Consider the following 25,105-nt stretch of genomic DNA (forward strand, 5'->3'; position numbering starts at 1 on the left):
CTCCAATTTTGTGGGCAAATTCACTGCAATAACAGATCTTGGTGTTTACACATCTTTAAACATTATTATTAGTGTGCAAGAAATTAGAGACCTACATCAAGATCTGGAGGTTTGGGTTTTTTTTTTTAATTGAAAGCGAATTTCAGATCATAGTTTCCCTCACTGAAGGATCTCCAAGCACTTTACATAGTTAAATGAGTTCTTGTGGCTTCCTTTTGTACGGGCAGTAGCAGCCCCCTTTCCAACAGCTTCGGCACAGCCTCAGCGGTCACCTGCTGTGTGCACTCAGCCAGGGTGATGCGAAGGTGGGAATGCAGGAGCTCAGTGCAGAGGCCTGGCGGTGGGCTAGGGCTGAAGCAGCACGTGTCCCCTCCAGTCCCCAGGACACCGCAGCAGGGAAGTGCCCCACATCCCCTGGAAGCACCCATGTCCCTTCAATGAAGCGCCCTGTGTCCCCTCAGAGATGAAGTGCCTGTGTCCCCTCAGTGAAGCACCTTATGTCCCCCTCAGAGATGAGACACCCTATGTCTCTTCAATGAAGCACCCCATGTCCCCCCTGAGGGGAAGCACCCTGCGTGTCCTCAGAGGTGAAGCACCCATGACCCCTCAATGAAGCATCTAATGACCCCTCTGAGGTGAAGCATCCATGTCCCCTCAATGAAGCACCCTAAGTCCCCTCAAGCGATGAAGTGCCCGTGTCCCATCAGTGAAGCACCCAGTGTCCCCTCTGAGGTGCAGCATCCATGTCCCCTCAGTGAAGCACCCAATGTCCCCTCAGAGGCGAAGCACTCGCGTTCCCTCGGTGCCACGCCCTCCCCCCGGGGTCTGTACGGGCCCCTTGGCCACCGCGGTGGGCCCAGCGCCAGCCGCACAACACCCCCCCGGCGCCACCTCAGCCCACAAGCGCCGGAGCACAGAGGCCCCTCAGCGCCTTCCAGCCGCCCCGCCGAGAGCTCTCCGGTGAGGGGAGACGGGACACGGCGGGACCCCGCGGCGCCCGCCGCCAGCGGGAGATGGCGATCCACCGGCCAGCTCCAGGCCTGGCGAACACAGCGTCCGCCCGCGGCACCCAGGCCGGGCGGGGGGGCGGCCTCGCGGCGGGCCCGGAACGCAAGTGCCGGGGCTGCAGTTTCCAGGCCGGCCCGCAGTGCCGGCACTCGGCGCGGTTGCCGCGGTGTGTGCCCAGGGGCGGCTGCCGGCATGGACGAGGAGGCCACGGTGGGGGCCGGGCGGCTCCGCGGCGCAGGGAACGGGAACGGTGGGGGCGGCTAGTTTCGCTGGGCCGGAGGGAGCTGGCGGAGCGCGCCGGCTGCGGCCGCGTGGGAGGCGCTTCCCCGCCGGGCGTTCAGCGGCTGCGGGCTGTGGCGGGGGGGGTGTCCGGCGGCTCCGGCGGGAGAGCGGAGGCGCCGCTGGGCGCTGCCTGCCCCGGCACGGCCTGGCCCACCCTGCCCGCCGGGCAAGGCCGGGGTCCGGAGGTGGCGGGCGAGGCCTTGCCCGGACCCCTCGGCATAGCGGCCGTGGGCCGGGTGCTTCGGCCCGGCCGGGGGCCGTGAGGGGCCGCGGGGGTGCCGGCCGTGCCCGCCGGGCGTTCAGGGGGCTGTGCGTGCCCTGCACGCTCGGGGCGTGCTCCTGAAAAATGCCTTATTTTAATCTGTACGTTTCCCTTTTTTCCTCATCCTCCGCCAGTTTCTCCGGGAAGTCTCTCTTTCTGGCAGGACGGCTCCTCACCGACTGTGCAGGCTTTCTTCGGCTGCACCCGTTTCTGCACAGCTCTGGGCATTTGCCCTTCCTTCCCTCTCACGCTCTCGGCCTCCTGTCCCAGCTCCCATTTCCAGTGGTGCCTTTTCTCAAGCTGTGCCATGTGTGCACTAGGTGTGCGTTATTCTGCCCCATGTTCTCATGTCCGTGTACACGAGAGCTGATGCTTGCCAGCTAAAATTATTTGTTCCCAGTTACCTATGACTGATAGGGAATGCTATCGTTAGTTGTTATCAACTAGCACTAGCATAAAAGGCCTAAATATTCTTCTCTATGAATAATCTCAAAAGCTGAGCCAATAGCCTAGTGATAGTGCTGTTTGTTTTACTTAAACATGTTTGAAACTCTTGTGGGTTTTTTTTTCCCCTTTTAGAGAGATTTTAATGAGCGCTGCGCCCAATGTTCGGAAGTGAACTGGGGTCTCACTGACGGAGGCCGATTTTATTGCAGATCTTGCCACAATGTTACTGAGGTAAAAAGCTAAGCTACTGGCCTTGGGAAAGGTTTGATTTGATTGCTTCTTGGTTTTAAGAAAATACTAGGTATTTTTCTTTGGCATTAGGAGTTAAAAGACTCCTAATGAAGTTGTTGTTCTTCCTTTTTCATGCTTTACTTGACACTGTTTAAAACTATCGTTCCTTAAAATCACAAAATTTTAAATGAGCCACCTTAAGAGGCTATGTTGCTGTGGCTGTAGTGCCAGCATGCTGTCTAGATGCCTTAAAAGTATTGCCTCGGTATTCCACTGTGCTTTAGTACAGTACCAGTGTAGGCAAACCCTGATGCACATCACCCTTATGTTCAGGATAGTAATTCTGTATTTTTGCAATTTCTGAATGAGGAGTTCAGAATGTTCTGTCTCCCTTTAATTTGGAAATTTGAACAAGTTCCTCCGTTATGTTTATGGTGGGGCAATCTATGGAAGTTAGGCCTGGCTTTTTTTTATTGCTAAGATATATTCCTGTTTTGCAGGCAACTAGAGAAGTTGTAAACACTGATTTTCTTTGTAACACAAGAGTCCAGACAATCTCCAAAGGTTTAAGAAAGAAGGAAAAAAAGGGTATGTATGAGCTTCTCTTTGTATTTTGCATAAGAACGTCTGTTCAGCCGAGGTTTACCTAGCCCATTGTATCTCTGATGGTGACAAAAAGCAGATGGCTAGGAAAGACTATAAGAAGAGGAACAAAACACACCTCCTAGATGCTGTCACAACCTTCAGCGGTCACTTTTGTTGACTTTCTGAGCCATAGGTGACCTCTGTGAGCCTGGTGGTGGGTTGTTTTTTGGATTGAACAGAGCTTTATGTTACTTGTTGCCACTTTGATTTGTGGAAGCTAATGCTCACTGAACATACTGGTGGAATGCATTCAGATGTGGTGATCCCTTTGTTCCTTCCTTGTTAAAAGTTGTCTGTCTTTGTGAGGTGTGATGGTGGTCCAGCTCTCAGAATGTCAGTATGGCTTGGATTACAGGTACTTGGCCCTGTAACCTATGCACAAACCTACACAGAAGAGATTTTGAGCAGTTACAATAGCTAAACCAATATTACATCTTTCATCCAGAATCACTTCTATACTTTTAATTTCATGATTCAGAAGAGCAGTAGTCATTACATATTATGATACATGCCATAAGGATGTTATGGTAAGGCTGCTACTGGAGCTATATATGTATACTGTGATGGCTGGATAGATGTTTTACTGTTGTGGCCATTTTCAAAAAGCAAAAATGCATTACAATACCAAATGAAGCATGAGGTTAGCTTTGTCTCCAATACGCTGATCTATCTTTGCTCTGCTGTGGTGGCAGTGGATTGCTATGTTCCTTCAAAAAGAACAATTGTGTGGAAGCGAAGGGAGGAATGGAAAGAGGAGCAACCTTAACACCTTCTCTTGTCTTTATTCTGTATTGCTTCTAAAGTCTGAGCTGTGTACCACTTGGTGCTTTTTATTTCTCCTGTTAGGAAGGTCATTAGCCATCCCCCAGGCTTCTCAAGAAAGAAATCCTTAGATTTGCACAGTCCCTTCTGTGAGTGCAGTTACATTATATTATGGCAGCTTCCATGCATGAATAGGAGTAAGCTCGGTCTGTGGTTAAAGCCAACATCATTGTGGTGGTTTGACCCTGGCCGGATGCCAGGTGCCCACTGAAGCTGCTCTGTCATTCCCCTCCTCAACCAGGCAGGGGAGAGACAATACAATGAAAGGCTCATGGGTTGAGATAAGGCAGGGAGGTCACTCAGCAATTACTATCACAGGCAAAACAGATTTGACTTGGGGAAAATTAGTTTAATTTATTATAGTTCAGATCAGAAAAAGCACTTTTCCCCACCCCTCCCTTCTTCCCAGGCTTAACTTTATTCCTGATTTCTCTGCCTCCTCCCCCAAGCGGTGCAGGGGAACAGGGAATGGCAGTTTACCATCAGTTCATCACATGTTGTTTCTGCTGCTCCTTCCTCCTCACACTCTTCCCCTGCCCTAGCATGGGGTCCCTCCCACGGGAGACAGTTCTCCATGAACTCCAATGTGAGTCCTTCCCATGGGCTGCAGTTCTTCACAAGCTGCTCCAGCGTGGGTCCCTCCCACAGGGTGCAGTCCTTCAGGCACAGGCTCCTCCAGCCTGGGTCCCCCATGGGGTCACAAGTCCTGCCAGCAAACCTGCTCTAGCATGGACTCCTTTCCCCACGGGTCCACAGGTCCTGTCAGGGGCCTGCTCCAGCACGGGCTTCCCGTGGGTCACAGCCTCCTTATAGCATCCACCTGCTCCAGCATGAGGTCCTCCATGGGCTGCAGGTGGGTATCTGCTTCACCTAACCTCCATGGGCTGCAGGGGCACAGCCTGCTTCACCATGGTCATCACCACAGACTGCAGGGGAATCTTTGCTCTCGTGCCTGGAGCACCTCCTGCCCCTCCTTCTGCACTGACCTGGGTGTCTGCAGAGTTGCTGCTGTCACATATTCTCACTCCTCTTTTCCACTGCAGTTTATTTGCGCAGATTCCCCCCTGCCCCCTTCTTAAATATGTTATTCCAGAGGCGCTACCACTGTTGCTGATGGGCTCAGCCTTGGCCAGCATTGGGTCCGTCTCGGAGCCAGCTGGTATTGGCTCTATTGGAAGTGGGGGAAGCTTCTGGCATGTTCTCACAGAAACCACCCCTGTGCCCCCCCTCCAAAAAAAACCCCAAAAAACACCTTGCCGTGCAAATCAGTTACAATCATTAAAGCAGGGCAGAAACTTTGGGCAGGTAGCTTCGAAGATGGTAAGATACAAGGTGTGATTGGAAGGAAAAATTAGAACAGGCATGGAGGGAATGAAAAGGAAATTGAGAAATGCAGAGAAAATTTCTAAAACAAACAGTGTATAGAAAAGGAGTTATAGAGAGGTACGGGTGAAAAGTAAACATAATGTAGTCTGAGGGAATAGTGAATAGATGGGAGCAGACCCACTCCTTATGGAAACCATATTGTGCTGAGATTTGCTAGAAGGTCACAATATCTGAGAAAGTTTCTTTCATTTAAATGTGTATGATTCTGTGAGAGAGAATGGTGAAGAATGGTGAAGAACGTGGTGATATTGGTTGGTTTTTTGCCTGACTCACCACTGTGATGTGTTCAAGTTTTCGGTGCCAGGGATGGGAAAAAAATGATCATATTTAATTTTTTAATGACACCTTCTCAGTTATTTTGAAATTGGTCACTTAACAACTCTCCACTGGATTACAAATGCCACACTGGAAGTTAGAGTGAGGTATGTTATTCATGGGAAATGTGTGGAGAGCACTGATACTTCAGTAGCTTTTCTTCTTCATTAAGACTGTGAATAAAAGAAAGTTAATGGAGTATTCAGTGTAGCTGGTCTATGCTTTAGTGTCTGAAATTATTAGAGACACATGTCTCTGTCCTGTTACCAAGGGAACAGAATATTAAGTAGAAATAAGTGTGCATAAGGTTAAACAAAAGACCCAAAACAATACAAACAAAAAACCCCAACATACTTTTTTTTTTTATTATTTAGATGGAGGGTATGAATGGTATGTTTGTGAAGGCTTTCAGCTCGTACTCAAGAAACAAGCTGAAGCTTTAGAAGCTCTAGGTGTATGCCCACAAATGAAGGTATGTAGATGTCAATGTGAGTTGTACACACTGTGTGTCTGTTACAGGAGTTGTTAATTGAAGAGTTAGTAATTTGTAAAGTGAATTGAAAACTGCCTGTTTAAAAACATTGAGCTTATAAAAACATACTTAGTTTCTCTGGTAATTTTAGAACATAGTTTGTAAATCACAGTTAATAAAATTAGAGCTGGAACATTATGCAGATTCCCAGGTTAAAAATTGTACTCTATTCTCTCAGCAATTAATGATCTTGTAAACTTTGTACTAATCACTATCCATTTGTATTTATCAGGATGAAATTCTGTGCACTTTTTGGAGGTGTTACCTTCAGAAGAGCAATCAGGCATATTGCAACAGACCAGCTGAGGGAACTGTCAAAGCATTATCAGTAAGTGAAAAGCTCAAATCCCATGAGATATGTGGTATCTTTTTAAAAAGCAGTAGCAGAAACCTTCTTTGTTCAAGCTACATATCTAGCTTGTGCTAATGTCACTTCAGTATGAAGGATTTCTTCTAAACTGGGTTCCACGTGTCCATTTTGTTTAATTTTTTTTCCTGTTTTGAGAGACAGTTACTTCTCTGAGTATGGAAAGCTGCTTATTTAAAAATAATGCTTTGTCTTGGCATGGATAGTCAGTAGATAGAGCAGAAATTGCAATACAAAATGCATCATCAACTACCATCCTTGCCTGTCTGCTCTCCTGAAGTTACTTATTTCATCAAGCTTTGATTCTGTATATTGCCAACTTTCTGGTCATTCTAGCAGACTGAAATGTAATTATTACTAGAAGTCTTTGTATCTTTGAGAAATCCCTTAAGAATGCTTTTTTGCAGGGTTTCTTTATGTATTGGTGATTCATAGAGAAAGTAAAAATGTGAACAGTTTGGGTTTAGACTTAATTTACTGTTGCTCTTGAATCTATTGTGCTTTATTTAGTTTCTTCAGATTGAAACAGCAACTAACAGTAGATGAAACGATGACTTATTTACAAAAAACAGGTATGCAACAGCAGTACTGATGTGGACAGCGAACCAGAGAGATCTAGCCTTCAGTTCTTGTCTGTCTCTGAAAGTGAGGGGGATTTACTGACTGATTGCAGCTTTGTCTCATCGGCTAGCAAGATCTCAGGTAGGAGCAATGAACTGAACTATCTGGAAAACATTTTTGTGTAGTTTTTTAATCTAAATAAATATATAAAAAATATATTCATGTACAGTGAACTGGAGGAACTGGTTGGAAAGTGTGAAGTTTTCAGTCCTGTTTGCCACTAGAGTACTTTATATTCTACCAGAAACTAGATTATTTCCCCACCCCCTCCAAACCCCGCCCAAGGAGATGAACATTGAACAGGACCTGGAAATACAATGGGAAATGCAGGAGGAAGTTCTGTTTTATGAGTTTACTCCATGCATCCTGCTTGGAGTGATAAAATATTGCTGTTATATCTGCAAAGCTAGATGTTCACAAACACAGCAGCTTTAAAGAATAAACACTTGTTTAGCTAATAGTAGAGCTTCCAGTCATGATTTTGATGGTGAAAAAGCATGAGTGTGTTCTTTTGTGGGGGGAGTATTTTTTTTCTATCTAATATTTAATTAATTAATATTTAGCTTTCTAAATTTTTTCCTTACAGTGTTTTTGGTACTTCTGTATCTTTTGTGTCTGCATTCTTTTTACTGCTTTCCCTATAATGCCTATCAAAAATTTTAGCATTCCATCAGTTTCTCTTTTCTGGTCATAATATCAACTTGAAAATATTTACAGAATGCTAAACATTTTAATTAAAATGTTATAGAATATTGCAGTGTTTCGTGCTACTTGGGCAAGTGTAATGCCAGACAATGCTGCAATATCAGGTGCTTGAAGTACATTTCAAGGCACATTTGAAATCTTTTGTTTGTGTTTTAAACTTCTGATAGGTTTTGTTTTTTACTTTATTCTTTGCTTGCCTTTTTTCTTTGTCTCAGTGTTTCTTTTTCCCCTGTTATGTACTATCCTCTTTATGTCCCATTTCTGTTCTGTAATATTGCCTGTCTGCTTTCACAAGAATGCAATTTTGTTCTTTCATGTTTTTATTTTGTGAAGTCCAGAAATGGTAATTGAATCAGAAACTTGATCTGCAGCAATTAAAAAAAAAATAAGACATTTTTAAAAACCCAAACAGAATTAGAGAGCGGAAAAAGGTGCAAAAATGGTGACACAAATATTTGTGAATATAATGCAAGTACCTTGCATCCTTATATATTTAAATGACAAAATTTTCAGGTAAAGAGTCACCTTATGTTTGTACGTGTAGTCAGTGGATCTTGGGTATTATACGAATACATATTATAGGAAGAGGAAAGAATTGAGTGAAAAATTCCTAGTGAAAATATTCCACTGATTTTTTTTTTCCTTTTTTGATGTCAGGAGGAACTCCTTTCTTCCTTGGAAGTTGTGCCTTTTGGAGTTAAGTTTCTTAGAGTTTTAGAACAGCTAGACAGTCTTAAGATAGGCTGTATTTTAACATGTTCTTGGTCTGTTGTTTCAGAGGTTGAATTCAGCTTTAAGTAGTCTATACCAATTTCACTAAAAGCACTTGAAATCAGTCAAGGGTTCAAAGACACTAGAAGCACAAAATTGGTGAAATCTGGTGAAATCAAACAAACAAAGACATTATTTTGTATATTGAAATTTAACACAAGTAATACTAAACGTGTTTTAGTCAATTAGAAATTCTTGTGCAGATTCATAGGTTTCCTTTTCTGTGCTGTTTTTACTGAGCTGTTATTGCTACAGACTGGAAACCTCAACACCTGGTTTTTTCCTAAGAGGCAAGAGGCTTGTCTAACCGGCAGGCTCCTTTTTTTTTTTTTTTTTTTTTGTTATTTTTGTGCAGGGTTAATAGCAAATTCTACTTAGTGTAGCACTGAGATATTGCTAGAGAAGCCTGTTAAACTCTTAAATTATTAGATGTGTAACTGTGTGTTGTCATGCCTTGCATAAGCTGGAAGAAATAAAAGGAAATTGTGTGCCATCATTAAGGCCACAAATATAATGAGGATTATTTTAAATTGAGTTGAATGTGAATTTAATAGCGAAGCTTCAGTCACGAAGCTGGCTTTAAACAGAAGCATCCATGTAAAAGGTGAAACTGTTGACTAAAGGGATTAACTGGTGTTCCTCCTTCTGTCTCTGATGCACCTATACATGACAGATGTCGTAGGGTGCTCTCATCTAGACCTTGTCTTGGCCTGTACCAGGTGTGTGGTGGGGCCGGTTCCTGTAAGGTGCTGCGGTGTCTGTGGTGCTGCTGGCCGGCGGTTTGGGAGCCGGTAGGTGGCATCAAAGACCAGTTCTGGCTCAGGAACACGGGATTTGCAGTGTCTTCATACTGCCTGTCAATGGGTGCTGGACCCCTACCACTGACCGCTGTCACCTTACAGGCTTGGCTGTCACCTGCCAGCATAACCATGGAGCTGCCAAGCTCTCTGAAGTCTTAAACTGTTTTTTGCAGGCTTCTTGCCATGGCCCTGCAGCTCCCAGCTGGGGAGCTGCGGATCGAGCCATTGCTGTTCCTGTCTGAACAGGTGAAGAGTCTGTGGGGAAACACAATGAGAAAATCTCTTCAGAATTGATGTTGGTATTTTGTATGGTGGGCTTTAAATGCATTTTCATTCATCCTAGCTATGTAGAGAAGAGACAGTTTTGTGGTTTTAATTCCTCCTTTCCTGAACTCCCAAGTTTCACTGCTGAGAAGGTTCCTAACTCATAAATCACTCTACTAAATGAAATTTCTCATTGCTGCTTCTCTTAGCTTTTAGTGATTCATCTCAGTAAAGAAGTAGGGAGGTCTAGTTGGTTGTTGTTGTTGAATATTTTTTTTCACCCTCTTCACTATTTGCTACATTTTTGTTCTAAAGGTGTTTCTTTGTAATTGAATTTAGGTATTCTTTTAAAAAAAACTATCTACATTTCCACGTTAGAGATTACATGTACACGCCTTAACCTCAGTAAAATTTCTGCGATGTAAATCATTTTCTCATTAAAGTCCCAACTGTATTGAAGTTGATGTTTTAATCCCCAACTCTGAGGCATTGATTTAAGTACGTCATATTTTCCCTTGTTTCCTCACTGTTCCCTTATCTCTCAAATGGAAAGCAGTATTTCCAGCCCATAAGTACTGCTAGTTATATGTTGTACAGAAGTTAATGTCCTTCTAGAACTCCAGGTTTAAGTGTAGTTCCCCCAAAATGTCGGTTTTGATGGGTACCAGAGGGAGTTTTGTCTCTTCGTGTGATCCACTGTCGTAGTCAAGTGAAGTAGCAGTTTATGAAACAGGCTGTCATCTCATATTGTGGTAGGTGAATACAGTAGAGTTAAGCTGTTAACTACCAAACTACTCAAAGTAATGATTTCAAAATATTACTGATTGCTGAACAAGGGTCCCTGTGTAGGTTCCTTTATCTTGTTTTCTGTATGCCACGGATCATGTGTATATCATATCAATTACTTCTTTTCTTTCCTGTTTTTAACATAAACCCAAGAAAGCACCTCTGTGTGCTCTGGATCAGTAGATGGTAATTTGTATTTAATGAAGAACCAAAAGGAGAAACTGAGGATGACGATGCCAATGACCCTTTCATTTTGTTACATGGCCTTACTCTGGTTGAGAGAACCAATGACGTTATCTGATCTCTTAAGGTATGAATACTCTCTTGTGAAATATTTGTTGCTTATATAAATAACAATTTTTTTTAAAAATTAGATCTCTACTATTGCCCTCTTAGTAATTTGTTCAGTAATAGTGAGAAGTTCTCTACATTTGGTTGTCTTACCTTTTCTTTGACATAACGATTCATGCAGCTGCTTTTGGAGAACAGTCTCCTTCATTGATTGCAATGAATTTCGAAGATGTGTAAGGGATAAGGTTTTGAAGTTAAAGAAAGTTTTTACCCTTCTCTTTCAAAATGTCATAAGATTCACTGGAGGTGTGTATGGTCACACTTTTGCTATATTGATTTTGTTGGCATACCAGAATAAATGACTAAACGTTCTCCAGAACTTACAGCAGTGTCATCATACAAACAATACCAGCAGTCTATAGTGATCTGGAAGGTAGCTAAGTAGCTTCACGCAATGGAGTTGGGCAGAGAAATTAATATAGGAAGCCCTTTTTTGTTTTCTTGTCTTTGTATCTGTAATTATCAGAGTTCAGAACAACACAGCTTTAAACATAGTAGAAATAAAATGTTCTAATGATAGGGTTTGATGCTAAATGGAGACCATCAAACTATTGCTGACAATGCAGTTCCCTTCTCGCCCCTACAACAAGGATATGAACACATTCCTTATTTACTTAAGGAATTAAAAATAATTCAGCAATATTTCTTGTTTGCAATAAATATTTTAAATCAGACTCAAATAGTTTAAATTCAGGAATTCTTAGATTTTCCTTGGAAGACTTTTTGTATACTGATACTTCTTTTTAACAAGTGTTGAAATACTGGGTATTGCTAAAAAGATGGTGAAAAAATGTTACTTCACCAAAATTTATGGAACAGAAAGACTCAAGTAACTACATTGGCAAAGCAAACTGAAAACTTGGACAAAATAAAGGAAACATTGATTCAAAATTCAGTTGATATGGTAGATTTCAGTTCTTCAATTTTTATTTTTCAAATATATAACCTGTAAGCTAAAAGGCAAGGCACTGAATACGTCATCCCCCACCTGTGGTGCATATAACTAGTACTGCTGCTGAAGGTGTGATGCGTCCAAGGGAAGTTTACCCCAGAGTCTGATCTTCCATTGTGGCCTCTCTCCCCCTGGAGTGCCAGCTTCCACCTGTGCTTTTCTAGCTTTGTTCAAGCTTTCTGAGAAGGATAGGTATTGAAGAATCCTCTTTTGCAAGTACTTGTAAAACAAGGGGAGGTTTGTATGTCTCGAAGTACAGTATTTAATACTAGCTAATTTATTTCTATGCAAAACTGTGTTTAACCCTTTGATTTAACTTCAGGGGGTGGATGTTGCCTTCATCGATCAGAATTGCACAAACCATTGCATATTTGCATAACTGGATATGCTGTTGCATGAAAGATGCTTGTAAAATGTTCAGCAAAATGCCACAGTATTCAGAATTCAAACCAACATCCTACAATACAGAAGTATTTATTGAGTAGATTAAAAACTAGTAGAACTCAAAGGTAGTTTTCAATAACAAGATTTGCTACTGACTACTGTCTTCCTAAGAAAATTCTGTAAAAGTGATAACTGTCATAGCATACTCTGTATTTTTGTCAATGATTAGAAAATAAATACATAAATCCTGTCTGGGATGTTTGCATATGGCAAAAATCCAACTAGTAAATTACAATTATGGAGCAGATGGTTCACAGTAAAGAATTATTGCTTAGCCCATCCTGTTTGGAGAGAAAAATGAATGATTAAATGTCTATTCTTTGGTTACTGTATCTTGGAAACTGTCTCTGGAAAGCATGTGAGGTAATAATGAGGCAAATACATCTGTTTTAGTATGGTGGTGTAGTCTGGAAAAAAAACAAACGCAACCAAACAACAACAGCAAAAACCCCCCAACTGTCAAAGTCAACTGTTAAGAGGAAACGTAGATTGTGTTGTTTGCATATTAATGGTATATTGTTGTATTTGGCACTTTAAAAATTGGAGACTGCAGAAAAGATCCAGGAAAATGATTCAGAACCTGGAGAACATCCTTTGTGCTGAGATCCTTAAGAGATGAGCATATTTGTTTCAAAGGAGTTAGAGGAATCATAAAAACAGTAAAAAAAGCTGGAAAAGGAGAGAGAAAAAAATTATGTACAAAATATAGCACAGAAAGGCATAATCAGAAACTAATAATTGGAAATTGAAATAAGATTATTTGAATGAGATACCATTTAATTAGATACAATTTATGGGTATAATACTTTTAAAAGTGGGTAAAACAGAATGATTCAGTGACTTTAGATGCACTGAACGTATGAACTGAATTAAATGCAGAAAGAGATGTGTAAAAGAATGTAATTTGTATTGCAAAGTTTTACCATGATACGATAGTTATATAAGACCGTAATTACATTATCATGCTTCCCTCCCTACCCTTAAGGTCTTTGCCTTTCAGAAGTTTGATGAAGAAGGAGAAAGAATTTTAAATTGCATGAACTACCATAAAATACTTGTTTTCTAACTTCTGAATATTTAAGTTCAGAAAATCAGACAATGTTCACATTTTTGCATGCATTAAGATATGCAGATCAAAATAGCGACAGACCAGAGATGAAAACTATTCAGAGAAAACATAAAGCATTACCTTTTAAATCTTTATAGGCAAATTGTTTTATTTAAACCAGCTGAATTACAGTTGTGTTTAAAGTTCTGCCTTGTTTTTTCTTCAGTTTGGTTTTCTCCCTACCCTGAAGTCAGCTGACTGCTGCTCCTCCCTTGTGATACATGCTTAGGCACTATAGTAGGGCAATCTGCCAGCTTTTAAAGGATTTACAACACCAAAAATACACTCCTCCTTGCTACTTGACACACTTAACAGAAAAACACTACAATTACCTCCTCTGATAGGAACATTTTGGTTTAAAAATAACATATTTAACAATCTTCTACTCAACATTTTGCAACACGTTAAATCCTTTTCCATTGTGAAGAGGTTGACAGTACTTTGTATGCTGTATATTATTTATCTAAATAATAAAATTGTTGGCTTGCGGAAAAAGTTTCAAGATGCTAGATTTTGAGATTCTGAGAACTAATGCCTTTCAAATGAGGTTATACCTAGCTGTGCTGGCAAGACTAAACTTGTAATTGGTTTGTGGCATTACTGTGTGGCTTTAACAGATGCATCATTTCCTCGTAGCATGCAGAAGACCTAGGATTTTTTTCATACTTGTGCCTTACTAATGTATGCTGCTGCTGTAATTAAAAGAACATGGACTGTGTACTGTATCTACTAGTCAAATTTTCAGGCACTTCACTGATAGAACATAGTCTTGCAAGTGTTTTAATCATCTGTCTGTTAAATGAAAGGTTTAGAAGATCAGACAGAAGAAACTGAAGTGCTCTTCCATATCTGGGGTTTTGGAGTAAGTGTTGAAAACCTGAATCATCAGCACACTGTATTCATAACCGGGTATTTAGAATGTAAAAACAACTCTTAACCTGAGAGAAAAGCATTATTTTGTACGGAAAAAGTAATTTCAAGCTAGGAAGGATGTCACTGTTTTTTAAACAGTTGCAATGCTTTGGCTTGGTGTAGCCAAGTTAGTGAAAACTTTAAAAAAAAAAAATATTGGTGGACATTGCTCATTTCTTGCAGTTTAAGGATGTGGTTCCAGCATCAGTTTAAGCTGATGCAAGTTTCTGTTGCTATGGTTCTGCATAAACGTTCCTGTTCTTTCTCTTGCCCTGAGTACTAGAATTCATCTGGTTTATGGTACATTAGTTGAGAGAAGTAGATCTGTAGAAAACTAATTTTGCAAAAGAAAGTTTCACCAGACATTTTAGTGCAGGTTAATTTGCTTCATTGCAGTTCGTTTCCACCTTGTGCTGGCAGTAATGTTCCTGCAGTCAGCTGAGTCTGGAAATCTGTATGGTTGGGATCAAACCCTGGAAAACAAAAGACTAGTTCTCAATCTAATCCTTTGTTTGAGAAGTCACACAAGTGCTTTTGTCAGCAGGGAGGAGTGTGTGGCTAAGGGTTGAAGGGAGGGTGGGATTTCTCATTTCAGAGGCAGCAAGCTGTTGGGGTGGTTTGGCTGCAATCACCACTACACCACACCCGGAGGAAGGTCCTGATTGTTTGTCCTCTTCCAGGTGCTTCTGTGCTGGCTCAGTAGGTTGCTGCTCTCACTGTCTTGGTACCAGCTCTTCAGATCTGACAGCTAATCGTGTGATTGCACCTTAACACGTGTCAGCCAAAGCTTATCATCAGCTGAGCCAGTAATGGGTCACTGTTGCTGAAAGAGGAAGGTCTCGCTTCCCTTTCTTCTTTCGTCCTGCCTGAGTGATGCATCCCCTTCCCTCTGCCAACTCTTGCCTTTGCTGGAGCCATCTGTGAGCCTCCTTGGTTTGTTAAGGTGATGGTAAAGAAGCCCTTCTTTCTGGCAATAGGGTAATCGGTGGTCTTTTGCTGCTGTTGTGAGTTACCTTTGTGGAACAGCTGAAAGAGGGTAGATTTAGATTACCTATTAGGAAGAAATTCTTTACTGTGAGGGTGGTGAGGCAGTGGCACAGGTTGCCCGGAGAAGCTGTGGATGCCCCATCCCTGGAAGTGTCCAAGGCCAGGCTGGATGGGGCTCTGAGCAACCTGGTCTGGTGGAAGGTGTCCCTGCCCATGGCAGGGGGTTGGAACTAGATGGTCTTTAAGGTCCCTTCCAACGCAAACTGTTCTGTGATTCTGTGAAGAGGATGGTGAGCAACAGGAACACACAGCCAGAGCAGGAGGAGGGAAGTACTACTAGTTATGTTGAGCTTTTAGGTTGGCTGAACACGTTTTGTGAAAACATAGCTCAAGTTTAAGTTCTTCAATTAAGTGAAGATGACCTTGACTAAAATGAGCTAAGGAACTGACATGCAGGCTGCTTAGCAGATCAGGTAGGATGACAAGGACAAGCAACTGGTGCTGGGTTTGGAGGATAACCTCGCCAGGTGTGTGGATCAGTGCACATCTCCACTCAGGGTGGGGAAACAGTATTTACACTGGCTGAGGAAAGCTACTGAAATTTTGTTAGCAGAAATGTACGTCACACAATTTGATTAGAAAGGATTGTGCAGTGACTTTTACCTTCTTGTTTAAGAGACTAATATGCAGAGCTTCAGAATGAAAAGTATTGGGCAATGTGATTTTTCAGATTGCTGTTTTTTTCATAAATCATTATAAATGATGGGTTAATTCTAACTGAGAGAGGTTTGATTAAGAAATGCACTTTTCATTTTAATCCCAGTTTGAATTCAACTTTTTAATTAAACTGAAAATTCAGTTTAAAATGTTTTTTTAAAAAAATAGAATGTAACTGTAAACTTTGCAGTAACTAGCCTTTAAATAGAATTCTAGTCAACGTCGATAGATATACACTGCATAACATGATACAGGTGGTGATTAGGACACTGGGCTGGGAGAAGGAAGGTGAGCTTGTGAGTTGCTGTAGACTCGGGAGGGAGGTGAATCCTCTCAACAGTGTCTGCTCTGTCAGTGATGACATTGTTCTGCCTTGCCTTTCCCCCCCAGCCCCTTTTTTTTTTTTTTTTTTTTCTTTCCCCCTGCAGACACATTTTGAATGAAAGTGGCACGTTGCTGTGCTTTATGAGGAACTCAGTGTTTCAGCTTGTGGGATTGGATCCAGGTAGCGATTGAAGTGTTTAGGTACTGCCCCACGCTGGGAACAGATGCAGAGCCCAACCTTACGGCCACTGTAGGAGCCCAGGAGGCACTTGCACAGTTTGTAGACTAAGAAGTTATTAACCCATGTAGCAAGATCAGAGAGATACTGTGCAGGTGACACAGCTGGCAGGAGACAAAGTGGTTGTCAAATCTCTGGTATTATTTACAGAGCAGAGTCTTCTCTGAAATGTTAACTTATGCAAGTTTAGTATTTTCTTTTAACAAAATTGATTTGGAGAAGAGGAGACAGGCAAGCAGTTTTAGCTTAGTTCTATGGGAGACAGCTACTGTGCTTTAATCTGGAATGAGATCAGTGTCTGTTCCCTTGTGAGGACCCATACTTGTTCCGTGCTTGCTTTGCCTGGTGTCAGTGTCAGCTAAGCTGGTAGATAAGAGCAGGGGTTTGGTGTGGGGGTAGCTTTTTATTGGTATCTGGTAAGTCCCATCATATATATATTTTTTTTTTCATTACATATATATTTAAAAGGCAAGAAAAATCCCAAATAATACTGTCAATTTACAATAAAACTGACTTACCAAAGCCAGTTTTTAACAAAAAATGCATTGTTTGAGTGCAAATAAAAAATAGATTATTTTAGTATTTATCAGTATACAAAATAATTTCTATTCATACCCGAATAAGACTTTTTTAAAAAAATAAGAATACAGATGTAATTAATGGGATTTCAGTTCTGTGTGTCTGCTCATCATTCTGTGACTTTCCTCACTACCATATTACCTGACTCCAAATCCTCCAGCAGAATGTGTGTGTTTTTAAGTAAAATTTACTTAAAGCTTTAGAATTTTGGAAAAAAAAAGAAAAAAATTCCATACCATTCAAAGGAGGCTTAAAGCGGTTTCAGAAATGCAGTAGCTGAAGAATGTGCAGAACAAACTCCATGTAAGCGTGTTGATTGTAAGCTTACTGCCATAACATTATCACTTGTCAATTGTACCTGCGCTTAAACCTAAAGGCCTGTTAAATAGTTGAACAGGGTTTTGTCCGATGGAGCATTTAGGGGTGTGTAACTTCGGATAGACTTGCTTAGGCAGTATAATACTGGTGTTATTTCAAATCAGAAGCTGATTCGTATATTAATTTTAGAATAAACATATACATTTGTCATACTAAATACTATTTTGATTTGATTTTCTTTTTTTTTTTAATGCAGGTTTGTTGTGGAAGGTCATATTCCATATTTGAATGTTTTTCAGCATTTTCCGGAGAAGATGAAATTACATGGAGTTGATCTTAAGATCTTTTGTGTAGAGGTAATTTTTTTCTTAAAGGGAAAGATTAAGAAAAATGACCAAAACTAGTTATCTTGTGGTATATCCATTTTTTTTTGTCACTTTACTAATAAATAAATTAAATATATTCTTATGTTGTAGAGTTCATGTTTCACTTTATTGGAACTTGTGCAGAATCCAGTGCACCCCATGACTTAGAGCGCTTTAATCTTTAACCAGTCTTATTAAGCTGACTAGCTAAGTTAAAATGAAATCAATAAGTACTTACGGAGAAAAATGTATTCAGAACTGCTCTTGAAACACTCAGAAATAGGATTTGGCTTCACGTCTAAGGGCAATGTAGTTGGGTTTTGTGCTTATTTAAAATGTCTCTTGTATTTGTTTGTAATTGTAATTCCATATTCTTTTCATAAATTTGGCTTAGTTGCTACCTCTTCTGTTTCTTGATGTACTGGTTGAAATATATCAAACCTAAAATCTACATAAGGCCTTCTAGAAGCTGAATAGTCATGGACAGTCTTAAGTAAAATGTAGGTTTCCCTTATCTAAGGCTGTTACGTATTGTTATAAAGATTGCCCACTGCTGTCTGTATTGCAGAAAAAAAAAGTTTATTATGCATTTTTGAAGTGTGCAAATAAAATCTTAGCTTTTAAGAGCAGAAAGCAGCAATTCTGCTAACAGGAAAAGCTAGGTTTTAGTCTGCGATGAGGTGTTTGTAGCCCAAGCCGTCAGTGGTGATGCTGCAGGTAACGTTACTGTTCTCCATTATGGAGTTTATACTCAGCAGGTCATGAATTGTTCAGAAGCTAATTCGTAGCATTTTATTTTTTTTAAATACCACTGTTATCCTGTCTGGATAAATAATAATTATGACCTTAACTTTTAAAAATCAGGAGAGAAATTTAATATAAAACCTTTTGATTTCTTTTTCTGTCTTAGATCCTTCCTTAATAGAAAAGATACATTAGGTTGAAATGTGGGTGTAAACTTGTTTTTTAAAAACTCTTTTAATTCTCAGTCTCTCTGCCTTCTTTGCCTCCATCCTTTGAAGGTATTTTTGTCTCTGAAAAATGGTTACACAGAACCTGTATTCTCGCCTGACTAAATAAAATACCGCCCTCGCCCCCATAATCCTACAAATCACACAGATAAATTTTTCGTATGAATTGCAGCTGCAAAAACTTGTACCATGTCTCAAAGTGGGAGATCTGGTTTGCAGAGAGGAGATGACAGTTGCCCTTGGATAATCCTACTTATTTCTTTTGGATAGAGCTGTTTTTGGCATGCAGGATGATCTGATGCCAATCCTGAAGGTGATGTCATCAGTCCCTATTAGCTTACTTTCTCCCAGAGCTGTCTGTTTGAATTATTCCACTGTCCCTCCACAAGCACACTTCCACTATGGATTGTAACACATCCTGATGTGGGAGCAGGACTTTACAGCTTGAGAGCCACAAACTGGTCAATTTAATCTTGTTCCACCTTTATATAAAAGAGGAAGTCTAGCCACTTCACCCTTTGTATTAAACACTTCTATAGCATATATGCCCATTACTTCTTTTCACAAACTGGGAAAAAAAGCCCAAATCTGATTTATTGTTTTTTCCTACTGTTGCTTATGATGAGTCTGTATCTAGTGTGGTCTGTTATTTAGCTTACAGGAAATTGCTGATCCAAAAGCTGAATTTCCGTAACTTTTGTACTTCCATCTTGCTTGTCTGTGATACTAACACCTGCACCCCTTGCTTCCAAAATATAAATAGATATACATACCAACCAAGTAATCTCTTAACTTTGTTTTCATTGAGATACATAGGTAAAGTTCTGTAAGGTTACTGTACAGTTTGTTTTCCAGCCACTGCAGTATTATTGTGACTTCCTCCTTCTAGGAATATCTGCTCCCTACTTTACCTTCAGTGTTCCTTTAGTAATGCATCCTCAAGTGCATTTAGTTTTAACATTTTTGACTACATCATTGGGCTGATAATTGCAAAAACCTTACTAGCCGTTTCCTACATCTTATATTTCAGAATTGATATTGCTGCTCATTGCAGCTCTGAGATTACCAATAGCTTACTGTATCTAGTTTTGACATCTGAGTTTTGAGAAATTCAGGAGATGAGGTTATCGTCCTGGAGCAGGAAGTCAGATTGTGTAATACTCCATCCTGAAAATACAGCATGCATTCTTTTCTCCTTGGTATTCTGTATGTAATATTCTGTAGACAATTATCTTCAAAACCTGTATGAGATTATGACTGTTAATAACCAGGTAGTTTAGATGCTCTAATGCCATTATTTGTTGTGCTTCAAGTCTGGTGAATATAAGCTGTAAACATGTTCAGAAATCTTGGTAACTGACAGAACTACTCAGTATGTCTCCTTTTTATTTTGAACAGACTTCTAGTGCATTTAATTGTGTCCTGTGCTAATTCCCTGCAGCCCAAATTTGAAACAAGAAGTAGTTATGTTATAGTAGCTTGAAGGATTTGAAGTCATACTAAGTGTTATTTGATCAGATGAAGCCTAACTTGGTAAGGCTTATCTTGTATGAAAACATTCTCAATGGCTTAAAGTTGGGTTTGGTTTTTTTCAGTAACTATTTCCCAGATACCCAAAATATGTTGAATTTGTACAAGGTTGAAATTGTTATAGCTTTAAAAAAATAAATGCAGCAATGATTACAAGGTAAGTCACATCTACTTTCTATCTTTCTATGTAGTGACATGTGTATGTGCACAAGAGGTTTTTTTATACCTTGTCATTTAGTAGTATTTAGCATGCAAGTAATGTGACTAGTCTCAAGCTTTCCGGCTGATGAACTTCTGTGCTGTGTAATATAGGAATGGAGTCCGTATCACTGACAGTTTTTCCCTGTCCTGCGTACCATTTAGCAATTAGAGGTGATTGCAGCATCTGTCATGCAAGGAGAGACTGAGAGAGATGGTTTTTTTATCGCTGAGAAGGCTGGGGGGGCATTCGGTAATTCATGGCAGGAAGGAGCAGGGGTGGAGTCCCTCTCGGTGGTGTGCAGCAGAAGGACAGGAGTCAGTGGGCACAAACTGAAATACAGGAAATTTTGTTTAAACATAAAACTTTTTTACCGTAAGGGTGATTGAATGGTGGAACAGGTGGCACTGAACCATCATGGAGTCCACGTCTTTAGGGATGCACAAAACCTGACTGGACACAATCCTGAGCAACTTGCTGTAGTTGACCTTGCTTTGAGCAGAGGCGTTGGACTCTATGATCTCCAGAAATCCCTTCCAACCTCAAGTATGCTATGATTCAAATGGTATAGTATGCCTCATATTGTTTCGCATTTTCAGTGTAGGTGGCAGATAAGCCCTTCATATTCTAGTAATGGAACAGCTAATAAGAAGGGCATCATTCTTCATACTGTCCAAAATGAACTTGATTTAAAATACCTGACACAAATGTTACCATATCTGGACAGTTCTGTCCAGAAGTCTGGGAGCTCTGGGCATGACTGCCTCACAAATAGAAAAGAGCTTCCACTTGTCCGTATTGTCTTTATCATGATGCATAACTGTTAGACACGTGTCAGGTCCTAGCTGGAGATAAGCACTACCTCACAAGTATTTTAGGAAGGATAAAAGTACTTCATAAAAGATCTTTGTGTAGAAGGAGTTGTTTATCTTCCATGTGTGTTTATCTTTCCATTGTTCCAAGTCTCTTTTCTAAGCCTTCACTTGATTAGTCATCCTATTTATCCCTTTCTTTATTAAAATAATGTGTATGTTAGAAGTTAGCCTTTGGTAAATGGGTTTTACCTAAATGCACGATCAGAGAGTTCACAGGGTTTGCCTGTGAACAGCAGCAGTAGCAGGATGCTCCTGCTTGGTTCTTAGTTCAGAAGTGCTAAGTTCCCAATACAAGAGAAAAAAAAGCAAGTTTTCATCTTACTCTGCAAAATTTTTTTCTAAAACAAGTATTTTTATTTCATTTGATTCAAACCTTTATTATGCATTAAGAAAGAGTAAGGTACTTAAATTTTGGGGTTTGTTCTATGCAAGAGACCAAGTTTTTTTTCTTTTTATTTGCAATTTATTTCACTACAGTAAATCCTGGCTGGTCTTGAGGCTTGTGCCAACAGCCAATATGTCTTTGATGAGCACAGTCATAATTTCTCTTTTATGTGGATGTTATCTTTCTTTCCTTTTCAATGCACACGATATCTGTTTCTTTAAAAGCCCGTTAGTGTAGGAGTTAAAGCTAACTTGTAAGTTAGTAGGAATATGTATAAAGTTCCATGGCTAATTTGCTTTCAGCTTGTTTTAATTTTATTGATAGTATATCCTCCGCTGAAGCTACCCACAAATTCCCTTTTCCATTTCTGCTTGAAGCAGGGATACATCTTTAAGATATGCACCTTCTGTTTTGCTTTTAGGCATTTATCTTTATCCTCATATAAAATCAATTGAAGTGTCCCTTTTCTCTTGTCCTTGCCGTAAATCTGTTTTTCCTTACATTTTTTAACTTAGGACTGTATACCTAATTATCTTTTATGTAAGTATTTTGTTTATACTTTACAGTTGGTTCTGCTTTGCTATCTTGTTTACCTTTAGCTTTCATTACTTTTTATAAAAACTCATTACTTTTTGCCATATTTTACCCTTAATGCATTGTAGGTTGATTTTTTTATGCTCAACATTAATTTTTGGTTTTGATGCTCACATTCTTAACACACAAACGCAGACTTAAATGTACATTTATATATAGGTGAGCAGGTCACTCCCATAGCTGTTGGGCAACATGATTTACTAAAGCACTGAAGATAACAAAGACGTCACTTTGGAGTATGTGCTGTGTGCAACAGGATAGGTGTAGCCTCATAAATATCTTTCAGATCCTGTTGTTCCAAAGAGCTTTGGGAATGCTCATCTTTTTTGATGCACAAGTATCTGGACTTGGCGAGGAGCCCGATAATGTGATCTTAGTGAAGTTCCCTTCTCTCAACCTCTCCTCCAACTTTAAAATAATCCCTTTCTTCCTGAAGTTATTAAGAATCTCTCTTTTTCTCAGGGTTAGGGGTGCTAGGAGAAATTGAGCTTGGTGGGCATTAGATGAGTTCTGTTCAGAGTTGTCCACCAACCTGCCCTTGAAGATAAAAGGAAAGGGTATTTACCGAATTATTCTTGCTACTTCTGCCCTGGAGTGTGGTCATGGGATGGCTCCTCTGTATAGCCTTTCTCTTCTCTTTTTTTTTTTTTTTTCCCCTTTTTTAAACTATCTGGAAGTAGCTGCACAGTTCTAAGTCTGTCTGAAACCTTCTGTCTTTTACAAGGCCACTGAATGCTTCAGTGTTGACACACTGTGTTGTTGATATGCCTTGCTGTCTAGGAACTTATGTCTTAAAAATGCTTGTTTGTGTGTGTTATTATGTAATTCCATTCCTCTCAGTCTTCCTCTGTGTTTTTGGGGGGTTTTTAGTGTGGGGTTTTTTTTGGTTGGGTTTTTTTTTTCTATAATCCACTGAATATTGCTGTCCATAACAAGAAATGTACTTATTTAGACAGCTTTTGAACTTGCGGTGTGAGAAAATTAATATCCAAGTTACTTTTTGGTTGTCTTAGTTTATTGCACATTGTTATTTTTTTGTTTTCTTTTACACATCCTACTTCCAACTTAGCCATATTAACAGAAGCTTTGCTAGGTTTGCATTCTGCGCTGTATAATTCACCTATTTCCATTCCTAGATGTCTTGATTCTTAGACAACTCCTACGGTTACTCTTCAGATTTTTACGTGATACAGAAATGCTTTCTAAACTTCCAGCTGAGGTGGATTTTCATTGACCGTAGAAAATTTTTGAATGCCTCCTGGTAAAACGGCAGCAATATGCTGTGCTTGTCAGAAGTCGGTGCTGTGGACAAAAGAAGAATCATGAAACTCAAAAGCATGTCAGGATTTTCTCCCGTTTCTCCCACCAACCAAAAGGCTTCTTATTTCTTTCTTCTCCCTGATAACTTTTTTTCTTTCAGGCTTAATAGCTTGTCATTGTAATGTGTATTTTTGTCTGTGTTAGATTGAGCCAGTAGCTCTGGGCAGCTTTCTATTGTGTTCAGTTTAGTAAGAGTTTTAATTAATGCTCCATTATGAACTGATGTTGGCTTTGAGGGGGAGAGGGAGAGTTTGAAAATAAATGTTTCCTGCCCCCAAAAAAATTCTAATTCATCCAAGGTCTTCCTTTTCCTTAAAGTAACCTGTGATAGGTGTTGAAGTAGGTACCGTAATGTATTTATGAAGTAGACTGAAAAACTCTAGCTCTTTTGAGAATATGCCACTACAGTGTGGAGTCTATTATTCTGTATGATGCTTTGGATTTATTTTATTTTATTTGAATTGGAGGAGTATATACCTTGCACGCATGCGTTCACACACCCACGGCCTCCCTAGCCTGGATTATTAAATTTCTTACCTTTTATTTAGGAATGAAAGGCTTTCTTTAAACACGAAGAGATGATCATTCTTCTCTGTGCTGTCTGGAAACTTTCCAATCCTTTGCTTTCTTCTTTTACAGTATTCTATAGCTTGTATTTTCTTTTTGTTCTTCTCTTCTATTTCTTTCTTTACTTTTTTTTAATTTTGCTTGATTTTATTCTTGGCAACACTTTTGTATCTGTATTTCTCTGCCACCCATCCTTCTGTGTCAGTTTCAATCAAATCTCACCTGCTGAGGATTTTAGAGATCAGATTTCTGAGATGAATTTGCCAAGATACTCCTCTGCTATTAAGAATGCCTCTGTTTTGCTCCTTTATTCTGTACACTTTGCTTTCCAGCAGAGCAGCTTTTGAGTTTTGAGTACAATTAGGAGTTACGGTCTTCCAGTGAGACTTTATGGTAATTTTGATATGGGTCCCTTTAGCTATCTCATAAAGAAGCAAAAAGGTTTTTCAGAGCAGCAACTTGTGGGAGCCAGAGCTTCAGTCAGCTCTCTCCTCTCGTGACCTTATGAAGGTTGCTTGACTGACAGGATATTTTTAGCTTCTATTTTTCCCATTACAATTATACTATTTTGTTCAGGATCTGTGCCAAGGTAATCATTCTAGAGTTCCTGAATCTCCCCTTTTAAATTTTCTTTAAATACTGTATATTAATGTGGAGAGTCCTTTGATGTTTAGAATTTCTTAAGATTATTTAAAAAACAACATTTGTGTTTCAGAGAGCTCCTCAGTTATTTCCTTGAAGCTTCTTGTGTGTAAATTATCTGGGCCTCTCCTTTGTAAGCTACTCAATTTTATCAGATACTGGTTTGCTTTCTTGCAGACATAATTTTTCTCTTCCTTACATATGATTTTAATGAGATGGATTCATATTCTTTTTCCAGTTACTGAACAATTTTGCTTTTTCTTCATCTTTGTTTCATGACTTACCCATTTACCCGTGTCATTGAATTTCAGGATTTAGGGTTGGGTTTTGGTGGTGGTTTGTGGGGTTTTTTTAGTTTCCCTAGTGCTTACAGCTTAGTCACCTTTACCTCTTGTTTCATTGCAGAATATCTGTAGTGCTGTTTCTTGCCTTTTTTTATCCAGGGGATTGTGATTGTCTCTGAGCATTCTGCAGTCAAATCCC

General features: G+C 40.0%; 1 protein-coding gene across 4 annotated transcripts in view; it reads left to right on the forward strand.

The window, feature by feature from the left end:
- Positions 1-669: 669 nt before the first annotated feature.
- Positions 670-25,105, forward strand: part of TAF1B (TATA-box binding protein associated factor, RNA polymerase I subunit B) — a 57,046-nt gene continuing 32,610 nt past the window's right edge. For 2 of the 4 annotated variants that reach the window (XM_040598318.1, XM_040598319.1), the window contains exons 1-8: positions 670-960; positions 2,132-2,230; positions 2,731-2,818; positions 5,773-5,870; positions 6,163-6,258; positions 6,870-6,999; positions 10,398-10,554; positions 17,431-17,530. In XM_040598318.1, the coding sequence (XP_040454252.1) occupies positions 685-960; positions 2,132-2,230; positions 2,731-2,818; positions 5,773-5,870; positions 6,163-6,258; positions 6,870-6,999; positions 10,398-10,554; positions 17,431-17,530 (1,044 nt within the window). In that variant the 5' untranslated portion in view covers positions 670-684. Of the gene's footprint in view, positions 961-1,148; positions 1,219-2,131; positions 2,231-2,730; positions 2,819-5,772; positions 5,871-6,162; positions 6,259-6,869; positions 7,000-10,397; positions 10,555-17,430; positions 17,531-25,105 lie in introns of those variants that run through there. The other 2 variants (XM_040598320.1, XM_040598321.1) reach the window with 1 other exon arrangement.

This window comes from Falco naumanni, chromosome 6 (genome assembly GCF_017639655.2).
Source record: "Falco naumanni isolate bFalNau1 chromosome 6, bFalNau1.pat, whole genome shotgun sequence".
Taxonomy (NCBI): Eukaryota; Metazoa; Chordata; class Aves; order Falconiformes; family Falconidae; genus Falco; species Falco naumanni.